Here is a 25134-nt window from a genome sequence, read left to right on the forward strand (position 1 = left end):
GCCATCATACAAAACAGGAGGTGTAGGTATGTGTCTCTGTTCATGTATGTAAAACAGATGATATGGTCTCTATTTTGTCACACTAGATAACCCCGAGGAAATTGCCATTGAACCTCGGGCAGCCCTTGAGGGGGATGACATCACTCTGACCTGTCGTGCAGCTCGTTACCTCTACACAGACCTACAGTGGTTGGATTCTTCGAATCAAACTGTCACTTCCAACGTGTCCAGTCTGCAGCTCAGCCAATACTCCATTTCTTGTTCTCTCCATCTGTATAATGTCTCCCGAAATAATACTGCCGGTTACAAGTGCCAAGCATACAAGCTCCACAAGAGGGTTGAACTTAGAAACGCTGCACTTACTTTGGACGGTAAGTTAGAGGAAATTATGAGAAGATGATTGCTTTTCTTTTGCAATTGTTCCTGATTGCAGCAGCATTTCCACAGATTGTGTCTGTCACCCAGCAGTCAGCTGTTGTACATGAATAAAATTGGTTATTCTGTAAAAATTCAGTCTTGTGTTTGCTTGGCATGCACTTAGGAAATACAGGAATACAAAAAAAGCAATCTTGCAATTTGTTGTGTAAATGTGACCGTAATACAGCAGCTGCAAAGCAAACTTCTTTTTGTTTTTTTGTTTTTTGATGCAGCAAAAAAACGCCCCTGGCTCAGGCAAAATCTGACAAATCAAGATGTGAACAGTAGCAGCACTCTGATGCTGGCTTGCTTTGCACTGGGAGTTCCTCGTCCTGAAATCCTGTGGTACAAAGATGATGTTCTGGTGGAAAAAGGCCCAGGTAACCATTCTTATGTGCTGTGTTTGTATAATAAATGACTTGAAATGATACTCTTTGCATAAGCGCAGTGCTGGTGCACAAACTGCATGAAGTGCTGGAAAGGAATGAATATATTTTGTTAGTAAGACTACATAATCAGCAGATAGAGCTATCATTCCCTTTGAAATCCACTGACAGGCTACCAAAAGGTCAAAGGCCAGGCCAACATTTTTTCAGAGAAGGCATGTATTCCCAAAGCAAACAACATGCATGATTCAGGATGCAGATTAAACCCCTTCTTAAGCTACATAGTGATTTGCATACAATTATTTTAAAAGGCATATGAACACACAGAATGTGTTTGCATTATTAGAACAGGTTGACAAAGTTGCATTCGAGTGGTCATATTTGCATTCACATGCACACAATAATGTCACTACTCCCAGTACTGTGAGAACATAAATGTGCTAAACCCTCCCGCAGAAAATATTATTTCTGGCTTATGGTGACTGAAATTTTGCCCAAAGAATGTGGCTTGTTTCCAGTCACAGTTTTTACAAGCTCATGTGCCTGAAGAAAACAGCAGTTCAACTGCTTTTACACCGCTGCCATTCCCTAGTGTCAAACGTCACAATTTTTCAACTTTGTGTTGTAATTGTTTTTACTTTTTACTTTTTTTACTTTTTTGTGTCACAGGTATCACACTGGGAGAAGACGGGGTTCTGATCATCGACAGGGTGAAGAAAGACGATGAGGGTCTGTACGAGTGTGTAGCCAAGAACGCCGAGGGTACTGTAAAAACAAGCGCTGTTGTTACTGTACTCGGTAAGTCATTCTTGCACCTTAAGACATTAAGGATCAATAAAGATCAATACTCGACCTGCTGCATTTACAATATTGGTTTCTCACTGTGAAGTGGTGTTTGCTCCGGTCTGTCTGGCTAAAGATCACATTAAAAAAAAAACCTTATCATTATTGCATTTTATTCATGTCCAATCAAAATGTCCCAGAGGCCCCCTTGGACTCATGTTTTCTTGTCACCACTACAAATAGCTTTGGTCTGGCTTCAGTATGAAAAGTCTCCCCTGGCAGAAAATCTGTGGCCAGCAGGAATGTCAAGTGAATTCCTTCTTGGGTTTTATGATCAAAGCTCCAGCTGAGGGTCCTTACCTTGAGGACATGACCTCGGCGAAGTGTTAAGAGGTCTACTAATGAGTGCAAAGAGATTGACTTCTATGACAGCTAAGGGACGGCAAACACACCGTAGATAATTGCAGAGAAGGCTTCCCTATTAACTTGTGTGTGCTCATGTACTTAACATTTAAGATGAATTGCACACTGACATGTGAAGGTGAGGACTGCAGTGTAGGTGAGATATTGTACAACTAGTTTTGTCTGTCCAAACACTTAAACAGATGATAATCAAGATGGAATAGAGTTTCTCTTGAGTTCCACTTTAGACTTGCATTTTCACCACAAAGATATTCCAGCAACAAGCTGTATGAATGCTCTGCTTTGACTGTTTGGTCAAGGATCGTATGAAATAAGAGCCAGAAAAACTTTGCGCAGAATCAGGGGATATTAGTTTTCACAGTGTTGGCATGGGTGGTTAGAAAAAACAGTGTTTGGAAGAAAACACTATAGGAAAAAATGCAGAATGCGTGTTCAAAACAAACCAGAAATAAACACCAAAGTGTGTTTCCACTTCCTTTTTGTATACAATCTCTCTTTGAATTAAAAAAATACTACAAGTTTTAGCATCTCCAGTCGAAAAACAGGCCCTTGAAAAGAAATTCAAATTTGTAACAGATTGTTTCCTTTTGTTCACAATTTTCCGCAAATCTCTGTCAATATAAAATGACAACTAATGAGATCACAAAAAGCACACAGTGATTTTTTTTTGGGTTTTTTTTGGCAAACTGGTTTGGGGGTTTACAACAGTTCTTCTCTCCCCAGGGGACGAAGGGAAGCCAAACGTTGAGGTAATCATTTTGGTGTGCACAGGAGCTGCAGCCACGTTCCTCTGGCTTATGCTTATCCTTTTCATCCGCAAGCTAAGGAAGGTAAGGAGTTACATCACAGAATCCACAAGAGGCTCAGATGATTTTATGGAAGCGACTGACTCATTTCTCTTGTGAAATAAATTTTATTGGAAGGCTAAATTTATGATTTATGATTTCCACATTTCCTGACAAATGGGAAGTGCTAATCTCATGATTGTATGTACGGTTTGGCCTCAGAAGAGAACAGAGAGTGCTCAGTGAAGACACTTTTTTCGTGTTTGATCTTGAACAAGAATTTTAGCCATATTAACATTTTCATGATCCACTGATCATTCAGAAATTAAACATAAGCTGAAAATGAAATTCCTATTTGTCCTATAACTCCCTCAGCAACCAGCACACTATAAGATGGGTCCATCTATCATCATTGATCCCGACGAGTGTCCCCTCGAGGAGCAGAATGATCTTCTGCAGTATGACAGCAGCAAATGGGAGTTTCCCCGTGACCGCCTGCGACTAGGTGAGCACCATCCAGTCCTACCAACAGGGTCAGTGGCTCGGCCAGCTCTAAATCTAACCTTTAGATGGGTTAATATGGTTTTCTGAGGTTTTATTCAGATTTTTTTTTGTTGAAAGCTGAAATCCAGAACTTTCAGCACATATTTGTTGACATCGTGGTTAAACAACAACAGAGCACCCAGAGTCATGCTTTTGATGTCGCCTCACAATGTTTGTGAAAAATTTTATACCCTTGATGATTTGTGGCGATGAATGATGCAACAAATGAAATCTTTATGCTAACTTTGTTCGCCAGAAAGTCCAACCACACATGACAGCGTGTAGATGACAAAAAATAATAAGTTGCTCATGGTAAGGATACACAACCACATTAAGGTGCATGGAATAGGTGCCACACTCTTCAGCAACCTGCAATCTCAGGTTCTCAACCAGTTTTAACTTTATATTTTTGAGAAAAACTGCCTGGTGATAAGAGCCCCGGCATGTTGTTTTAATTACAGAGGCATTGCCTGACTGACAGGCAATTCAGTCTGACTTTGGCCCTGAGGGACAGGAAGCTCTAATGTCGTCCCACTTATCAAATACCTTCTCCCTCTGCCAGGCAAAACTCTCGGCCACGGAGCTTTTGGAAAAGTGGTGGAAGCCTCTGCCTTCGGAATCGACAAACTCTCAACCTGCAAGACTGTGGCTGTCAAAATGCTTAAAGGTGGGATGTGAAAAACTCCATAGATTTTTATACTCTGATTACTGGAAAATGGGTATATACTGTATATACATACAAAGCATCAAGTGTTGTTTTTTTTATTGTTTGTTTTGTTTTTGTTTTTGTTTTTGTTTTTGTTTTTGTTTCTCTTTTTTCAAACTGGCCAGCATTAAGATAGTATCTACTGTTGTATGGGTATCAGAAGAATAACAGCCATGTGTCATTTCTGCAGAGGATTTATTCCTTGTGCACATCACAGAGTCATGAGCTACAGCACCACATATGCCTGCGATTAATGTTTGTATGGTTCACAGCAAAGCATGCAAAGTCTGTGTCTCACAAAGTGCAGTTAGAGGCAAAGGCTAAGACTGTCCTTGATGAACAGGCTGAGTGTATGCAGATCAGACAGCTAGGATCAGAATGTCCAGAATCTGCAGGTGAAGAAAAGTTCGCTCAAAGTGTAAGACTCAAGTACATCATGAGCGATAAAATTGTTTATATTTGACGCATTGTAGAGATTCATAGAACATTTGGAAACTATCCTCTGCGATTTTTAAGAATTATTTACAATCCCATGCCAAAGTCTTTCCAAGTATTCACAATGACCAACATGAAAACATGAAAAACAAGTATAAAAGAGGTTTGGCTACAACTGTTTAGCTGTTTCGGTAACCACAGCTTTGTGTGTTAAAGACGTCTAATTTTCCAAAAAGCTTTTTTGCCTTACTAGATAAGCAAATGCAGACCCATCAGTGATTTTGTGACATGGTGATGATGTATCAGTAAGGATGAAATGTAGAGCTGTTGGCTTTGACATGGTAGTCCCTGTCATACCATTCATCACGTCACACATAAATCACAGCCTCTCTGAGATCAACAGACTCTAGCTCTTGCTGGTTGTAGGTCAAACTTAATGGAAAGCAGCAGGTCTTGTCAAATTGACTGTGGTTTAGTGAGCGACTCCTTGGCTGCTTAAGCTTCAAACTCATAAATATCTGGTTGGTCAGAGAAACAAAAAAAGCAACCTTTAAATCTTGATTTTCATAATTTAAAGTGAAGATCAGGTATGTAATGTAAGCACCTCACATTTTATTTTGTTGGCATTTATCTTTGAAAATGTACTCCATCAAAAGCTGCCTCTTATCACTGGGCCTGGAGTAATATTTATTATTATTTCATCACATTTAATGAAATCTCAAAATGAAATTCCCCAGTAATGCAGCCACCAGTTTTTTTTTTACTGCTTTCTCTCTAACCTTCCAAAGTGCAAAGACAGGATTACTTCTTGACGTGTAAGGCAAGGTGGAAAAAAATATCCTGAACTGGATCTTCAGATTTTATATGTACACACTTAAACATTTCATATGTTATTGTCATGCAATGAGACGTATGAGATTTTAGAGGTGGTAACTTAAACAAAATTTAGACTAAAACTTTTTTAAAATTTTTTATTAAACAAATATAGTTTTGTTTATTGTTCTTTCTGAAATTCCCATCGTGTTAGACCAATACGACAACAACAAAAGCCAAAACGGTTAATGACAGACGTCAAACATCACAAGCAATCAGGAATTAAGTACAACAAAATGAAATGTAAATTCCACGGATGTTACAAGTATTTGTTTAACAGAGGTATATATGAGTGTGAGGATCTCTGGGCACTGGAAGCGTGTCGAGTACCCCGTTTCTCCATGTTGATGGTAATTTCTCATACTCACAATAGAGGGGAAATGAGACATTACTTAGGATTGCCGCCTTTTCCCCACTACACACAAAGCTGTGTCATACTGCATTGTTGTCTTACTGGATGTAGTGGATTTACTGAATTATTCTTGTCAGGCACAGACAATGTGAAATACCCTGAAATGAAACAAAGACAGGCGGCACGGTGGTGCAGTGGTTAGCGCTGTCATCTTATGGCAAGAGGGTTCGAATCCTGGTCTGGGCCATTTTGTGTGGAGTTTGCATGTTCTCTCCCTGGTTTTCTCCAGGTACTCTGGCTTCTTCCCACAATCCCAAAAACATGCCCAATTAACATTAGGTTAATTGGCTACTCTACATTGCTGCTAGGTGTGAGTGGTTGTCTGTCTTTGTGTGTCAGCCCTACGATTGACTGGTGACCAGTCAACATATTCATATGACATAGGAACCAGAGTAAAAACAATAAATAATTTAAGTAGCGTTTCACTGTAAATGTCATTCATTTTAAGTCAGATTCCCACTGGAAATTTTGTATTATTGAAAAAAAATCTGAATACAGTTGAAGACAAAAAATACCCAAAAACTGATGAAACTTGAAGAGACCCCATGTTCTTAGACAAGGAGGATGTTCACTGCTAGAGTAGGGTTGAGCACAGAGTAGAACATGCATGATCCCAGGACGTATAATGTTGCACCAACCGGTGCTGAACGAGTTCTGCATGTGCTTACGTGATTACAGGAGGTGCTACGTCAAATGAGCGGAAAGCTCTGATGTCAGAGTTAAAGATCCTGATCCACATTGGCCATCACCTGAACGTGGTCAACCTTCTAGGAGCCTGCACGAAGCCTGGAGGTTAGCTTTATTATTAATAAAGTTATATCTTTCTGTTGATTGGGTATAAATGTACAATGTGTAAGAAAAAGACCTGAAGCTATTGCTAGTTTATCTGTTAATTTGTCAACTTCAGCTTCAGAGTCAAACATGTGTCTTTTTGGCCTTTCTTTGTTGTGAACTATCACATGCTATAGGGGTAATAATAAGTACTATACCATCTTAACAGGTCCATTAATGATGATAGTGGAATTCTGCAAATATGGCAACTTATCCAACTACTTGAGAAGCAAGAGAGACGATTTTATCGTCTATAAGGTGAGTCACAAGGTGCATGACTTAAACTTTCCAGAACTGTCACTTTTCATCATTCTGGCTTCAGGCTTGTCAGCAATGTGAGCAATGAAGCATTTTGACATCCCTTTAGGAAAGTCCCATGCATGTCAGCAGCAGCATTTAACCTCATCTCATTTAACATGATTTATGTGTGCTGGTCAGAGCCAGGACGGTAAGGTGGTGTCATCGGGATCAGGCTGTGAGCTGAGCGAGCTGATGAAGCGTCGCCTGGAGAGCGTGGCCAGCACCGGAAGCTCAGCCAGCTCTGGCTTCATCGAAGATAAGAGCTACTGCGATTCAGAGGAAGAGGAAGAAGGTAAAGGCCAAGCACGTCTTGCTTCCTTTCAACCCCCGCACCCCTCCCCCTTCTGTTTGTCCCTCCTGCTGTCACCCTCCCCTCACCTCTGCTCCTCCCCTCCTGCCCAGAAACGAATGCTCCCCTCAGATTGTTTTCTAGCCGGAGCCTGATGAGACGTTTCCTCCTCCTGTTCAGCAGTACAATCACTACAGCAGGAGCCACTGTCACCCCCACTGAGTCTGGGGAGGCGTCTGTTTATTTCCTGTCCTGACCTGAGTCTTGCTCCGCTCTCGGGCTCCAGCTCAGGCACGGCACGTCAGCCGTGTTGTGCGCTGATGTGTTATTTCTGGTTTGATAAGCTGTTTACTCAGGTGGACCAGTGGAAGGACTCCTTGTGAGTTCCTATCTCAAACCCTCACACTTGGGCCAATAACCCCAGCTCTCACCTGACGTCGGAAAGATGGGGGGAATTCTCATTTCTTTTCATGTTTCCTCTGTAAAGGATGTTTTAAAGACAGAGTGTGTAGGAGGAGACACACTTGACAGGATGGATTTTTAAAATGATGTATTTTAGTCTGAGGCTTTACGTTTATGGTTTCCCTATGAGAATTGTTCCTGTTTGATCTTATCTGATTTATCTGAGAAGCTTGGAACTGGGATTCTCCTCCTCTGCAGGACATTTTCCTTTGTCTTCATATATTGCAATATATATAATCCATTTAATCTTCAACCCATGAGTGTTTGTTTATTCAAAATGCACAGAATGCTAGAAGACACTTTTCTCCAACAGGACCTGCTGATGACTCTGAACTCTGTGTTCTATTTTACAGAATCTGAGGATTTATATAAGAGAGTCCTGACATTGGAAGATTTAATTTGCTACAGTTTCCAAGTTGCAAAAGGCATGGAATTCTTGGCTTCACGCAAGGTACTTCTTTTTTTGATTTATGTCAGAGTCTTTCTGTTTTTTATTTAAAGACCATGTTAAGTTGATTTACTCAGTATATTGAAGGATCCTTGTTTGGTGCATTTCTTGCAGAAAGCCTCTTCACTGTAAATGAATAAATGTGCAGCAAACACCATTTTGCTTCTACTTTGACACACTTCAGTCAACCATTAATTTGTTTGTTGTATATTCTTGCCCCTCTCCTATTTTTGAGGGGAGGGGAAGTAGTCAGAACTCATTCATTTTTAAAGTCATTCATACTTTTGGGGAGAGCGGATGGGACTGATTAGAGGATGAAGCCATTGTTTTGAAATAAGCTTATACAGAACATTTCTTAGCCTGGATATGGAACACATCGTTTCCTACTTAATATCACTGATGACTTGACCATGTGTTGCTCTGCCAGCAGCATTCATTATAGCACATAGAGCACCACTGTGAAGCCAGTTGCATGCAGAAATCTTAAACCTATATATGTAAATGATGCACTTAATGATTGCTCGTTTCCTTCCTTTTCTCATTAGTGCATCCATCGCGATCTGGCTGCACGAAACATCTTACTTTCGGAGAATAATGTTGTGAAGATTTGTGATTTTGGACTTGCCAGAGACATCTACAAAGACCCGGATTACGTGCGCAAAGGAGACGTAAGTTGATCAATACGTAGAATTGTATGTGTTGTCAAACAGGAAAAAATTCAAAAGCATTTTCATTGATGAAAAATATGCAAAAACTTCCACTGTTTTGGCAAAAACAGGAGAACTGCATAAATTCAGCAGTTCCTGGGAATGTTTCAAAAAACAATTGGGGTCAGTGTACTTGTTTGAAGATCAGATAAAGCCACTGACTATATTAGGCTTAGCTAAATCAAAAAGTAGCAACTGCTCACACAGTTAAACTGACTGGCTCATCACAGATGTGACAGTATAATTAGTGAAATGTCCACAGAGGTGAGATAAGAGAGTAAATCTTTTTTATTTTAATACCTGTACAGGCAAGACTGCCACTCAAGTGGATGGCACCTGAGGCCATTTTTGACAAGATCTACACGACTCAGAGTGACGTTTGGTCCTTTGGTGTTCTCATGTGGGAGATCTTCTCTCTGGGTGAGTGTGATAGCCCAGCATTGATCACATATAGTTCATACTACTGCACGTACATGGAAGCAAAGGAACCCTGTCTATGAAAAAACTCACACGTTCAAACTTGTGCGGACATAAGAAAAAAAAACAGTTTGTAGAAACAGCCAAATATCTATAACAAACTAAATACAAATAATACAAGGACTACAGCTCAAAGGTGGGTCCTGGTAGGCTGAATGCCAAGCAGCTGTTAAACAGGCCTGGAAATTAATGTTATCTGTTATCTGCATCCAACCTGTAGGTGCATCAGTCCTACAAGGTGCTTGTAATAAGAGTTAATTAAGTAATAAGGTAATTGCTAATTATTAAGAATAAGGCCCTTTTAAGTCATTGTTATCATTATTAGTGTGTATTAATAAGATTATGTAAATGTTAATAGTAGCACCATAAACACATTTAGTGTTAATTATAAGAAAAGTATCAGCACTTAAAAGAAACTCGTTTAAGAACTTTAAGAATCACCTTATGATTTTCTTACAGTTGTTTATAAGAGCATTATAAACACCTTGGTGTATTAAAGTTTATTGTCTCTTTCTTAAATGTTTCTTGTAAGTGCTCATGATGTCTTATACAAACAAATGTGTTTATGATGCTATTATTAGCGCTTACATAGTTTTATTAACACATACTAATGTCAGTAAGCATCTTTTGGAGGCTAGTAATGGCCTCTTAACTAATATTTATTACAAGGGCCTTAATATGAGGCATTATTATTACAACCTGCACTGCAAAGACAAATATTAGGCAAATGTTGGAACAAGCTGACGTCATACAGTATACTGTAGAAGGACAAATACAATAAGGTTAATGTCGCCCCACTTTGGCTAGTGAATTTAACATGCCCCTGTCTGTAAATACTGTTATTTCCTCATTAAACGACAATGCTGACATTCATTTCTCATTTACTGGTCGATTGTGTTTATTCTTAACGTCCCCACACATGCATAAAGCCTGCCATCTCAAACATGAGACCCTGTTATCAGAGATGCTCAGTGAAGGCTTAGTGGACCCGCTCGGTGCCCCTCGGCTATACGCCCTCGCCAGATGCCCTGGGTAATAACTGTCTTCTTCCACTGTGTAATTGTGCCTTTGGGACAAAGGGCCTGGGCTAGCATTGTCAGCCTGAGAGAAAACTGTTTTCATGCCACTCGTGCAAAAAGGCGTCAGTGAAGTTAGACTGTGTTTTTTAGCACAGGCATGGGACATTAAAAACGAGAGAACACCTCCTATTTAAGTTATCCTCCCAGCTGGCTACACAAACTCAGTGTAACCAAGCAGTGTAAAAGTGTACCCCTGCTGTGAAACCACTGCAGGCTTTAAGACAGCATTGTGTGTCGACCCATGATTGTCTGTGCACCGTGACACAGAGCTCACCACGCGTTTCTATAGCAAGACTCAACATGAAATATTGTATGTTTAAATGTCACCATGGGAAGCAGGGAAAACATAAGCGCAAGTGTGAAAAAGCAGGCAACCAAAGTTGGATGTATTGCTATGCTGTACTTTTTGACTGTGCTGCTGTTGAATCGCTGCCATACCATACAGTCACCAACTGCAGCTGAAAGAAAACTGTATCGAATTGCATATTCTTTTAAATGTAAAGCATGCCGACGTCTGTATTTTTCTTTTGTCTTTCTTTCTTTTTCTTTCTCCCTCTTCGTCACTCTCACCACATTTTCCGTTAAAGAAACACTTACACATCTGGGTGGTGTTAGCGGGGCCTCAGAAAAATAAATCAGGAAACAAGGATACAAAATGGCCAAGGAAAATGTCAAAGAAGTGAGCTTTGCAACCTGATCATGTTTTGAGGTCAAACGTTTCAGGGTAACCTAAGTGTGTTTTTCGGATGGCTCTGTGAACCAAAAGTGTGTCAGTTCCGTTCTGTGAGTTTAAATATCCAAAGCCTGTTAGTATAGTGTTGAACCAGGCCTACATGGTGTTTGTCACACGAGTTGTACATAAGCACAAATGTCTGAAAAGATGAGATTAACATAGAAAAGAGAGGTTAGAAAATATTCTGTCTCATCATGAAATATTAATCCAAGATACGATACAGAACAATACAACAAGAAAATACTATTGTAACCAGTTTGGCTGCACCATAAAATGCACTTAATGAATACATAGGATACTACTACTAAATTATTTCTCTAAAAACTACAAGAAATGTACAAGCAAAATGTATGTATCTATGCATATATATGCCATGTTGCAAATGTTAAAATTGATTTGGGACTTTTAATATTGTACTAAATGGGTTAATGACAATAAAATAAGGACCATTTGAACAGAGACAGTTGAATGCGTTCTAATGACAGACTGTGTATTGTACTCATGCGGTAGCCTAAGCTTTATTTCTTTAGAGGTGTTCAAGCACTTTGCCAACCTCGGTCTGTGGTTTCACAATAAATTTGTCTGATGGCATTTTATATTGTGTGTGGGGATCTAAGCAAGCAAAAGTATTCTTTAGGAAATTGTGTTAATAACACAGAGTGAGCTTTGTTTTCCAAAACCAACAAAACTGGATACAAGTTGCTTTAGAGTGTGACTGTGTGTTTTCACATGGTGCTGAGCATGAAGTATTGCCAATATTACAGTTCATAAGCAAATAAAACAAATGGTGGTTTTGGCTGGTGAGTGATACATTTGACAGATTCATGACTCCAACAACAGTACGCCTTTACTGTATGTCATGAATGAACCATAGTTTCGTCATCTGACCAAATACTGTTATAAACCCTTCATATTTCATTTTTTCTAGCAGTTTGTTTGGTAAACATCTGTGTATACAGCAGGTGTTAAGTAATCTCAAAGCGCTCGTTAACAAATCTGCTAGATGTTTTCATGGAGCTGGAAAGCAGCCCACACTCACCAGTAAAGGGAGTTTAATGTTCCCTGGAAGGAATCAAGAATGCAACAGAAACTGGGCAGGTGTTGTCTTTGCAGAAATCCTTTTAAACTTTAACGTGTCACTCAAAGTCAAAGTCTGAATGTATTAAAAAAAAAATAAAATGTGAGCTTCTGTTTTTCTGGAATTTTTTTTTTTGTTCATTGTGGTGACACTTTTCCACACAATATGTGCTAGTGTCAAATCTACCTTAGTCAGACCCAGCTGAATGAATGTTTCACTGGAACCTTTAAAATACCAGTTCTTCCAGATATTAACATTATATTACTGTAGTGATCATGTGACTGGGCACAGACTACTAACTTTGTCAGTATTCTTACATGTGTATTTTTGCAATGTTGATATCATTTAACTGGACATAATAATGTAAAGGGCAAAATACATCATGCAGGACTTCCACGTGTCCCATCACGCTGAGATACATGTGAAGCCATACAATTGGACTGTGAATGGCCTATATTTTGTGCACAACAAATAACTCTGTAATGAACCTCTCCCCCTCATTCCTCTCCCAGGTGCCTCCCCGTACCCTGGCGTCCAAATTGATGAAGAATTTTGCTGCAGGCTGAAAGAGGGGACCAGAATGAGAGCACCAGAATACTCTTCCTCTGAAATGTAAGACTTTCCTTTAACTATGTTTTAGTAGTATACAAGTAGAAGTAAAGTGTATATTGTATATGTCTACATCTGTATACTAACTTACATAGAGCCAGAGAAGTCTTGTTTTTCCCAGCCAGCTGGCTCCAAACTGCTAGATGTCCTATGTCCTAACATAGGCTGAGAAAACAAAGGCAGCAAGTAAAAAGCTCCCATATCGATGTACATCTGCATCTCTCTCTGGTTGCACCAGCAGGTCAGTGGGTGCCTGATAAGAATCATGAGTAATCCTGCCCTGTTTCAGGAGGAAACATTAGCTACTGATTAGCTCTGCAGCAGCGAGCTTGAAGCTCTGAAGCATTTTGTGACTGACAGTGACGCAGATGTAACTGAGCACCAAGTTCTCCCAGTGACAAGAGCCAGAGACTGGAGAGTTTTTTTGACTAGGGACTGGACATAAATATCTGCAAGAGAACAAAGGGTCCTCTTCTTTGGTATAAATGCTTTCAGTCAATGATGCAGCTAGTCAAACTGTTTTTGTAATAGGAATGCTTTGACTCTTTAGTCCACCCAGCGATCACAGTCTGCAACTGAGTCTCACTCCAACACGTGTGCATATATTGTGTCTGCCTTTAATTTAAAATGGCTTGTATAGTCCGCAAATCTTATCTGTGAAAGCATTGTGAAAGCATAATAATGTACGTGTGCTGTGATGTGATATCAAAAGATCCTGAGTTTTAAAGCAGCTTGTGCAAAGTAAAGCTAACTGATGAATTCACCAGCTTTACAAAGGAGACAGTGATTGGAAATGATACATAAAATCTGATCTAGACTGTAGTTTTAGACTGTAGACCTTCTGGTGCCAAGATTCAGGCAGTCCTCTGACGAAAAGAGAACTGCCAGGATATATATTGTCTTCCTTATGGCTGTGAGGCCTGGTGCTCGTTTAAAACTAAGATAAAACCTGCTGATATCAGTTTGAATGGGATGCACAATAATGCACTCAGAGTCAGTGGGGTAAGTTCTGCCGATCCGCCAGAGAGGTCTGCAGTTGATCACATGGATGTGTAAGCCCAGGTTTGGCGTACTGACCCTCACCCCCCCCCCCCCCAAACTGATAACATGCATGATGAAAAGCACATGCAGTTGTAGGCAGCGTTGAGCAATTAATTTGCGCCACCACAACAGTGATTCATCAGGAATGTTGTCTATTATTAAAATCCCCCGTTCTGATGCATTGCAGAGGAATGTAGGGGATGCTGCTCGGAGAGTGGGAGGACAATAAATAGGATGCTCACTTCCCATCCTACCACATGAGCCCAGCCGGACAAAGTTGCTCAGTTCTAAAAAATCTCAGCGCCCCTTACAGACATCTAACTCCCTCAAGACCGAAAACATGCAGGGTGGGCTATTTATTCTCATTGCGATCAGGCAGGAAATGTGGTTTAAATTGTGAAGTCATACAATACAATGTGTCACACACACACCCCCACCCCAACCTCCACCCCCATGATATGCAGAAAGGCTGCGATCATGCTCTCCACATCCTGTCACTGTTAAGACGGCTACCACCTGGAGGAGTATACTATATGTTCATTAACATGGGAATCACAGCAGCTTGGTTTCTTTCAGCCGGGGCTGACAGCACTGAGAGAAGCAAAGAGGTTTACATGGCCTGCACACAAACACAGATGGAGATGGGGGGCTGGGAGTAGCTGCTTTTCCAAGTCCTAAAATGTGAGTGGTCGCTGCTGCAACGAAAACAGGATAGGGATTCATCACCAACCAATCCCAATCAGTAACATGCTGTGAACATAATTTAAATGGCAGCGGTTTGGTGCTCTGTTTCTAAATTCCTTCACAAAATGAGACAGACCACTGTGATGGGAACTCACACAACAACTCTGAGTCGACTCTTCCCACACGGGCGGAGACGTTCACAGCTTGTCAGAGACCTGAGCGAGGCAGCGTATTCTCACTGGTCTTCACACCGAAGATCGAGAAAAAATCCAATACAGCCACAGTGGTTCATGATCACTTGAAAATCGACAACAGGGCGTGTACGCATGTTAGACGCAGCCCAGATGTGGCAGCTCAATGCAAAGAGATGCGTGTATTGAGTATAAAAAGACAAAGGACAATCAACCCTGAGGATAGTTAGGTTTCTTTTTACAAACTTAGTGACAGTTTGCAGTACATCAGCTGTAGTATCAAGAGTGTCCATCCAGTATACTGGAGGCTTGCATCTTGCAATTTGTGCTCAGTGATGCTCTTTGCTCTTAGATATCAGACCATGTTGGAGTGCTGGCAGGGGGAGCCACTGGAGCGACCGACCTTCACTGAGCTGGTGGAAAGGCTTGGAGACCTTCTTCAGGCCAGTGTGCAGCAGGTATGAGACATAGTAAAGACTGTGAATATGAAGACAGGATTTGGCGCCCTCATCATCACCTCCTTAAAGCACATAATAAGTCATATATAGTGCAACTTTCATTTTAAACAGTGGTGTGGAAATAATGAAACACATTGGAAAGTGGATGGAAATTGGGGCACTTACTGTAGCAATGATGATCACTGCTGACAGGAAACTGGCTAACAGGACCATTTTCAATCATCATGATCCGCAAGGTGCCCATAGTCATGTTTCCACTTCCAGCCACTAACGAGATCAAGCTTCTTGTCCAGACTGTACGTGCACACAGCGAGAAAAAAAAAAGACTACACACAACTGTAGGTTATCCAGTGAAGTAATTAGAGATAAAGACAAGGCCTGACATGACATCACATGAAATCTACAGCATGTCGCATTACAAATTAGCCTGTGAAAGTTATCTTCATGAGAAAAAGTCCTGTCTGGATATAAAGAACCGTGGAGGGGTTCGACTCTCATTAATAAAGCTATTGTTACAGTGCAGGAAGTCTGGTCACGGTCTCGGCTGCCCTTCACCAACTTCATAAACATTGTATTGGATTTATTAGGCGTGGAACAACTTGTGAATATGTCTGTTTGTTTAGCGTGCACACAGCATCAGCTTACTTAAGTTCCTTTATAATTTGCATCATGGAAGCATAAGGTTGTACCCTAAGATGCTCTGTCTCTGGTTGGTTGATTTAGGAGGGGAAGCACTACATACCCATCAACACAGCCCTACTGGCTAAAGCGGGAGACCCGTCCACCACAGTGCCGTCAGAGGAGACGGCCATGCGACCCCTCTCCGTCCGCGACTCAGGAGGCAACTGGTGAGAACATGGATCTTTGTACACTATGCACACAGTCAGATGTTGCTATTATGTCTATTTTTCTCAGTGCAGAGCTCTTATTTAGCCACACTTAGCTCAAGGGATCGTAAGGTTGATGTGTCTACCTTTCAATCCGCCACTTTTGTCCAGACAGAAATATTGTAATACTAACATACTGGTAGGACTGGCACAAAAATTATACAAACATTTGTGGTTTAATGCAGTGATTCTCAAACTTTTTTTCCAATAAAATTAAACTTGTATCCTTTTTTTTCTTAGTTGCTTCTCCTATCGTTGTTAATGTTTGATAAAAATCGTAGGATGTGAACTTTTCTCTGCTTGATGTGACAGATTAAGTTAGACAACCATGACTCTGATCATGAGTTTGGCATTTGAGGTGTCGAGTGAAATATCTTAACAGCTACTGGATTGTATTTTAGTGCTCGATTTTATTTTGTCCCATACTTACTTTGGTTGATGGCCAGATGTCTGCAGAACTACTACACGGCTAAACATCAGTATGTTAGTGTTGTCATTGTGATGTTCCAGCCTCGTAGAGCTGCCAGCTGGGCTGTGGACTATTAACCTTGCTGGCTCAAATCTTTGACAATAAAGTTTTGAACTTGTTAAGACATTCAAAGGAAATAAATCACCTTATCTTAAAGACATGTAAACTTATCCTCAGGCTGTTAGAGGCAAACAGCGCAGGGTCTGTTTTGCAAAGGAAATGCCTAAATCATTTTCCCACTTTAACACTGAATGACATCCAAAACAATTAGTGTTCCTGTAGTGCTCAGATTGAACTCAACCTGCAGAAACATTAGGTCTGACCTGAGGACAATGAGAGACCTGATTGGCACATGATAAGAAATATATACACAGCAGCTTGCTGAGATCGTTCAGTATTGTGGCTCCTGTGAGGAATTTCACCAAAAACCATAAAGCCAGCTTCAAGATTTATGTCCGCTTAAAATAATATTTGTTGAGCTCTTGGGTTTTCACAGGTCCACCAAGTGTGTTTATTGAGGAGGTGTTGAAAAGAAGTACAGACAGTTAGCGCTTAAGCCAAATTAAGCAGTCGTTTTCGCCACTGGGTGTTGAAATGCAAAGTCAACAAGGTGTGTTTTCAAAGTAAAATGTCATAGATGCCGCACATTGTTGATTTAAGTGATTAAGTTCCTGCGGTTTTGTTGCTGAACTCTGCCTCTGGGCTCCAGCGTAATCAAAAGATTCTCTAAACAGAAAGAGATCATTTTCGAGTACTTTGGAGACTTAGCTTGGAAATTTTTTCTTGCCAGGAACATCAAGATTCGTCCTGCTAGTGTGAAAACCTTTGATGAAGTTACCATGGAGAACGGGACAAGTGAGAATCACGGGGTGAGTTATTAATTGAACCGAAGGTAAAACAAACAGTCTGTGCCTTAACTTCTTCTTCTTAACTTCATCCTAAGCCAAGCTATTAGTTAGTTAGAAGCATTTGATAGTAACTTACAAAGAGAAACCTGAATGTCATTAGTCATAGTGGTCCAAATGAAGTGTATCAGATTGGCTGGTGAATACTTTATTTCTTCCTCAACTGTCATGTAGTATGGAGTCCCACGAGGCTATGTGCTTGACCCGGTTTTGTTCAGTTTGTTATTTGCCACCATCTGGCCATATTCTTCATTGCTTCAGCACTGTCACCTATCATTTATATTCCATTGAGGGCTCATTTGGTCATAAAAATTCCTAAAACATTCTGGATTTTCTGCGCTGTTGCCCCGCTGAACTCAAAGACTGGATGGCCTCTGATTTTTTGCATCCAAATACTGAAGTGCTAATAGTTGGTTCTGACTGCATTTCTAGCAGAAACGCCGTCAACCCCACGCTTGACCACAGACAGCTAACTTGTGACATTCAGACATAAATCTCAGAGTCACTGATGCAGCAACATTGGTTCTATAGGTGGTTAAGATTTCAGTTTGACATTGTTTTTTTGGAAGACTTCTAAGGCCCTCAGTGACTTTGCATGCATTTTTAATCTTTTAACTCTCGCGGGTGTGACAACCAAAAGTATTTTTAATACCTTTAGGTATTTGTTAATTGTCCACCTCAGATCACAAAGAAGGGAAGATGACATGTGAGGTTTTAATTGTTATTCTCTGACTGTCTCATCATCTCGTCGTCATCAGGGCGGTCAGTCAGACAGCGGGATGGGCCTCTCATCTGACACCATGCAGACTCTGAAGCGCCTCGAAACATTGGTGGACCGACCTCTGAGCATCATGGCCCTGGCGTACGTACACTACACCACATAACACCTCTACACACCCTGCAAGTGACAGATCAGCACAAACACGCTGGAAGAGACTGCATAATACCTGCTTGGAAACCTCCGCACTGTGCCGGAATGTGGGCGCTATACATGTCATACACTCACACACAAGTTCCTTTTGTCTTAAAAAGACGTCAGCGGTTAGTTTTCCCTTTTGTCTGGAGAAACCATGAGGTAGGGACATTGGCTCAATAGAGAAGTGGGAGGGAAAAAAGCTTGAAGGTGACAATCTAAAGGGCTGAGCACAAAAGCAGAGTGGCTGCGTCACTTGAGGTTTGGCTGTTTTAAGAGTGCACAATAAAAAACCCTTTGTTTTCACTAAATAGTCCTGAATGAGATACCTCCCAGATGGATCTTACTTATGAGTCATGACTGTCTGGTATCATGCAATGCAAGGTAACAAACACATATAATGTCAAAGTGGTGACCTCCAGAAAATACTAAAAAATCCTGTGGATCATTAGATGGCTTTAAGATGTGGATCCTGCCAGGGGATGGATGTGAAACTGTCATAAATGAGAAAAATACTGAGACAATGTGTTCTCACTTTAAGAGTTATTTGAGGATAAAGCCAAATCTGAGTCAAATTTCTGTAAATCTTTATCTTGTGAGGGTCTCTGTAGGTGTCCTAAGCCTTTCATATTAAGTTTACAGCAGCTCAGTGGCAGGGTTAATTTACAGGGTCCACCCTCTGAACTCAGTAATTAAACTTTAAACTCTGTGGTATTATTCTGCTGTTCCCTGCACAGCAGAAACTTTTAATGCTTCTTCAAAGTATTGTGACGCCCACTTAAAAGATTTAACAGAGCAACAGCAGTAAAGTAAATTGTCCCAAATCTTCACATTTCCTAAATCTCAGCTAAGTTGAAGAGGAAAAAGTGTAAATAAAAAAAACATGAAAATGAGATCTAAAAAAACTAACAAAAAGCGGAGAAGTAGTTTTTCAGACACACTGCAGATTTGGGACTTTCTCTGAAGCAATGTAATTCACAGCTCACTAAACTCACTTCTACAAACACTCGAGCCCACTCGTGGTGTCTTCTAGATCTCAAAACTTCAATTCAAGTATACCAAGAAACGTGCCATCACAGCGTCGGCATGGGAGAAAATAAAAATCAACCCAGGCATGCAGAGAATGATATGCATTTTGAGGGGAGGACTTCCTTGCTGGGCAACTGCTCAATCACTGCCACCTTTGAGCTCAGAGGGCTTTAAAAGGGCCCCCCCACTGTTAGCTATCCCGCTCTGCTCCTTTTGTCCAGCTGAAGTCCACCTGCTTTCACCGCTCCCATAGCCTGACTTCTTTTTGCCAGTAGTGCGCAACACAGTTTTGATTGAACACAGAAAGCTGTATCAGACATTAATTTCATTGTCATGAAAGACTAAGAAACCCAGCTGATATTCACCCTCGGCGCTGATAAGCCTAACCCTGACTCATTTTGTTGCTCAGATGCCAGCTGTACCTGTAGCTTGACGCTGGCACAGCAACATTATACTATTGTTAACTATTTTTGATGCCAAGTTGAGCAGGTAGTTATTCACCAGGGCAACATTCCAGGACAGCGGCGTCACTTACCCCCACTGGGCGTTGACCCCTTGGCCTCGAGAGAGGAACTCTGGAAACCCCTAGCAACCTCCAAAACAATGAGAGGCAATTACTCATATTCTGAACATCAAGCGAAGCAGAAAAGCTCTAGATGATTGATTACATCATATTCGAATAAGGAGAGGTTTGTCTGATTGTACAGCTTCACAAGGGGGCTTTTCTCAAATCAAAGCATATCAAAACAGTCCTCTATTGTGAGAGCGGTCAAGTCAAATTGTCTTGGGGGGGGGGGCTGTGAAAAGAAAGAAAAGCTTCATGTTATGCACATTAGGTTAAAGTGCACAGTGGGTTGTTTACCCATTGCCTGGTCCAGTTTTCACCCTGAGAGAGAAGCACTGAGGAACGCTGGGTCTTGTGTCATTTCTTGGTCAGGATGTTGACTGATAATCATGTCACACTACGCTGATTCCATGGGTCTGTTTTTCCAATTAGGAGTGTAATACAAGACGAATAACTTGGCCATCATCCTCCATGAACGTAAAGAAATTAGGATGTTATTGTAAATTGTCGTGAACGGTGAAAGCAATCATCACAATTTCTCACAGCCTAAACTGATATTTTTAAATGTCAGCTGTGTCCACCCAACCCAATGAATGTTCAGTTTACAATCGTGGAACACAACGAAAAGAAATAAGAGCCTAATGAAGCTGAAATCAGATCATATTTGATATTTTTGCTTAAAATTGACCTTAAAAAAACAACTTCTCACTTACCAGAATGTTTGGCCTTTTCCTTTTGTCCAGACTGACCAACTGACTAATTGACTCTAATGAATATGTTTTAAAACTGTGAGCATTAAAGACTTTGCTGCAAATACTGAAAATCATCATTTTGAATCAACATCTGAATCCGTCATTTCATATGTTTACAAAGCTGCTTGTGTTGAATTGCTCCGTGAAAATGATGTATTTTGAGTTGATATTTGTCTTCCTGTCATAATCATTTCAAACCTCTTTGTGTGTTTTCAGGATGAAGGCAGTGAGTAAGAGTAAAGAGTCTGTGCTGAGTGACTCAGAGAAGGAGAAGTTCCCACCCACAGTCCCCTCTCTGGACTTCAGTCTGGACGATTCAGCCCTGGACGCCGGTCTCGAGTGTCACAGCCCGCCACCTGACTACAACTCGGTGGTGCGCTACTCCACCCCACCTGTGTAAGCTCCTGCTCCACCCCTGGAACATCTGACTGACAGCCTTGATGCCTTTGCTTTGTTCTCCTCTGTTTTGGTTCTTATCTCTGGACTGTTCAGTAGCAAAGTTTGAGCGGAAAAGACATGACATTTCCTCTCAAAGTGTTGAGAAAGGACACTCTGAAAAAAAAAAAATCATCAGTCTACTCAACTGTAACTTCTGCATCCTCCGCCTTTCAGGACGTCTGCTGAGCAACAAAAAGGAAACCTGTAGGCTGTTGATTCTGTTCCACTTTTTCAGACGCAGGCTGATGTTTATGCTGCTGGTTTGCGCCACATTCACTGTGATCAAACAGCTGAAAACAGGCTCAGGTATTTCTTTCATCTACTGTGAAAACAAACCACAATGATTCTGACTTCACCACAGGTCTGAATTAACATTATTTGATGGTGAAGAACAACATGCAGGAAAAGGAGAAGATAGCTGAGCTTCTAAAGAGACTTTTTTTATATCTGGAAAGCAGCTTGTGAAAAAAAAAAAAAAACATTACAAAGTACAACCATCTGCTCAAGTGAAGGTCAGCTGAAGTTCAGCTTTGCAGAAAGCAAAAAGCAGGTCAGCAATATAACATTGATTATTAATTATAAAAGGTCTTTTATTTGAGGTGCCATTGCCCCTTTAGTTTTCCCAAAAATATAAGCTCAGCTAACAGAGGCAGAGTGACGGAGGAGAGAAGTGCTCTGTCCTGTAGTGGTGGGTGTTTCTGAAGCTTCCCCACATTATGGAAAATCACAATTTAAAGGAGGTTAATGGAGGAAACAGGATAGAGCTGAGAGTAAGACCAGACGGCTTCAGATTTAACATTACAGCTCGACCACGAAAGCATTTAAATAAAGAGTTACTGTACATCTAAAGTCCTCCTCCTGACCTCCTTCTTTTGTTGTCGCTCAAAGTAAAAAATTTATGTGAGCAGAAAAGCATTGAGTTAGAAACGTGAGTTTAGAACAAGACTCCTTAGGAGCAGTTTATTCAAAAAGCACTAGTAAAATTAATTGTGTATTTATTTAGATTGTAAACACTGTTACTTAGTAGTCCAGTTTTGTTTGTGCATTTACGTTCATATTTAACCAAAGGATTTTCCAGCGCCGTGTCCCTGATATCAGCAGGTAATGTCCCAGCATTTCACTCCAGATGTACATGCTGTTTGTGCTGCTGTATTCATGTGTAGTTAAGCTGAGGGACTGTGCACCCACAGAAACACTTGTGGATATTCTCCAGTCCTTCTTGTCGTGCTAAGTGTTAGTAAAGCTTGCAGGGCAGGCTACAAAACTTAGCACCAGTCTGCTGTGGTCCACAGTTTGTTTGGGTTTTTTTTCTTTTTTGTTAACATGTAAAATCTCCTTGTTTTAACAGCTTTTATTTGTCATACTGGACATACTCAAAGTACTATGGACCAAAACCTTCATTCACACCTGTGTTAACGTATACACTCACACACACACCCTGTAGAAATGCAGCCAGTTTGTGCTTGTTGACCGCTAAAGAAAACAGTATTTGTCAGTAAGTAAACTACAATATAACGTAGATATTTCGAAGCCCTGATGATGCCTAAACCCTGTTTCTTTTGTGACCAGTTTTGTTTTGTGTATGTGGAGAGGACGTGACTATGCACTGATACTTTTATACAAAGTATAATTTTTGTATTCTGAATATATATTGTTATGAAACAGTGTTGTGGATCACATTTTACAAAGATTCCTGATTTATTTTGCATCTTTTATTTAACTCTTAACCACACAGTAGGAAATTAACATTTGCAGTATTTGTTGTATGCTTATTTCTTGATGGCCTAACATTATAGCACAGTATTTCTGACCACTTCTTATATTTCTGTCTTAAATTTAATTGTAGTTACTGCTGTCACAGTTGTGACCTGGAAGCAAAGAGAAATGTATTGGGATTTTATTTCATACACAACCCATCTGAGTTATGAGACCTGCAGCAGCTCAAAACACCTCCTCGCTTTTTCTCTTTTCTTCATGTAGTAAAACAAGTTAGTCTGATGAAAGTATTGTTCCCTAACTTGTTCCCCAACACTGTTAACTGAGCATATGAAGTAAATAAATGAATAAAGATCTATATATTTATATACATCACTTGCAGTCTTGATTCATAATTGCTGAGTTGTTGCTCTAAGAATTTGGGACAGACGTTCATGATTCACGATGAATCATCCTGACTGTCCTTATTCCCGGCTTTTCCTCTAGTGCAACCACAACGCTGACATTTGTGGTTTAGAGTAAAATGTCGCAACAGCAAAATTTAAAGTCATTGAACAGTTTGGTTTTCTTTGCCATAAGTCTTACAGCCTCAAAAAGCTGCTGGCTGAAGTCTCTTGTTATGATATGACCACACTGTAGCCATTTTGCTTAATTTAATCACAGATAATCAGCTGAAAATCACTACAATTACAAGCTTGACAGAGTTTTGCACATTTTTTGTTGTTAATGAAAACAATAGGGTTTTCATGGCTCCAATGAACAAGTCTAAACGGTATTTGTTCTGTGTAGTTTAATCAAGCAAACAATACGTCTTTTTCCTGATATTCTACAGCAAGCAAGCAAAATTTCAACACAATCACATCAGGGGGCTTCTATGAAACTGTGCCAATATTGCCAAAGAACTAAAACTCAATAAATGATCAGTGAACTGTAACATAAACTGGTGATCCTCAGCCTCTTTGTGCTTGTGACCCTTCAAAGCAAAACAACACTGAAGAATAATCACACTGAAGTTGTGCTTATCACATGCTACATCGTCAGCAGTAAAACCGAAGGATGAAGTTCCTTTCACAGGTTTTGCATTTAGGTAGTTTTAAAGACTTGTAGTTGTAAAGAATAATCCAGTTCCAGTCTCAATAAAGCAATCAAAAACACAAAATGAATTTGCGCTGCAGAAATGTGTTTTTCCTTTATTTTCCTTTAAATCACCTCTCAGATTTATCCCACAACCCCTTAAAGGGCCCCAGCCCCCATGTTGGGAACCACCGGCACAAGCAAGATGCCCGGAGGCTTCAAACTATTCTTAACTCTAATCAAGTTGATTCACAGAATCAAATGCTCCTTAATTATTCCCATCTGAATTGTCAAACCTCAGAGAAAAGCAGTCAGCGTTCAGCCCCTGTGTTGCTCCTTGGACTGTGAGAGACTCGCTTCCTTCGCCAGGACAAGGTGTCGGCAGCCTGTCTGACAGTGCCCCCCTGAGCAGGAAAGGAAGGAACACTTAATCATCCTGGTCACGACCGGCGGACGCCACACACACAGGGCTTCCTGTGGGGCACAGTGCCCATGCTTACCAGCAGTGGGTGTGTCAGAGGGGAGCACACGCCACAGGACAGGTTGGGGCCTTTGACTGTCTCCTCTTGTCCTCAGAGGATTTACTATGTTTACCGTAAGGTGAGCAGCCAACATTACACCCAAACACATATCAACAACCTCTGACTATTTCCAGAATATGAGATATAAACAAACGAGGGAAGGATGTCGGAGAGGGAGGGTGTTGTTGCTTGTCATATTTTTTGTAACAAACAAGGTTTTTGTATCTACACCTACACAGAGTGTTTTTCCACACGGGTAGAAGTATGAGCACGGGCCCTACCCTTTCCTGAAAGGACGGTGTGTGTGGGAGCAGCACAGATACTGCGAGAAAATACTGCAGAGACTTTATCAAACTACTGGTTCACTCAAATCTTAAACGATGGTTTGTACCAATAATCTGAATCTGAAAAGTAAGCAGTAATCATACCTGTCAAATGTACAGTATTTCCCTCTGAACTGTGGTGAAGTACAGACATAAAGCAGCATACGGTGATAAAATGCTCAAGTAAAACACAACGCCCTTAAAGTTGTATTTAACTACAGTATTTCAGTTAATGTTCTCAGTTAGGTTATAAATTTCATAGTTTTTACATCACCTCTACTTGTATTTCACACGTTTTCCCTTTTCAAATGAATTAATCCCTCTCAGCTTCTCTGCTACTGTCCCCGGATCAGTAAAAGAAATGACTATCATCATTATTATTATTGTTCTGA

General features: G+C 40.6%; 1 protein-coding gene across 1 annotated transcript in view; it reads left to right on the forward strand.

Annotated features, from left to right (window-relative positions):
- Window positions 1-23196, forward strand: part of kdrl (kinase insert domain receptor like) — a 41508-nt gene extending 18312 nt beyond the window's left edge. The window contains exons 13-30 of the mRNA XM_046405577.1: window positions 87-371; window positions 651-797; window positions 1473-1601; window positions 2733-2839; window positions 3170-3299; window positions 3900-4004; window positions 6442-6555; window positions 6764-6852; window positions 7033-7186; window positions 7999-8096; window positions 8639-8761; window positions 9109-9220; window positions 12680-12779; window positions 15045-15150; window positions 15874-15998; window positions 17297-17375; window positions 18170-18273; window positions 20887-23196. Of these exons, the coding sequence (XP_046261533.1) occupies window positions 87-371; window positions 651-797; window positions 1473-1601; window positions 2733-2839; window positions 3170-3299; window positions 3900-4004; window positions 6442-6555; window positions 6764-6852; window positions 7033-7186; window positions 7999-8096; window positions 8639-8761; window positions 9109-9220; window positions 12680-12779; window positions 15045-15150; window positions 15874-15998; window positions 17297-17375; window positions 18170-18273; window positions 20887-21070 (2291 nt within the window). The 3' untranslated portion in view covers window positions 21071-23196. The remainder of the gene's footprint in view (window positions 1-86; window positions 372-650; window positions 798-1472; window positions 1602-2732; window positions 2840-3169; window positions 3300-3899; window positions 4005-6441; window positions 6556-6763; window positions 6853-7032; window positions 7187-7998; window positions 8097-8638; window positions 8762-9108; window positions 9221-12679; window positions 12780-15044; window positions 15151-15873; window positions 15999-17296; window positions 17376-18169; window positions 18274-20886) is intronic.
- Window positions 23197-25134: the final 1938 nt, after the last annotated feature.

The sequence above is a fragment of the Scatophagus argus genome, chromosome 12 (assembly GCF_020382885.2).
Source record: "Scatophagus argus isolate fScaArg1 chromosome 12, fScaArg1.pri, whole genome shotgun sequence".
Lineage (NCBI taxonomy): Eukaryota > Metazoa > Chordata > Actinopteri > Scatophagidae > Scatophagus > Scatophagus argus.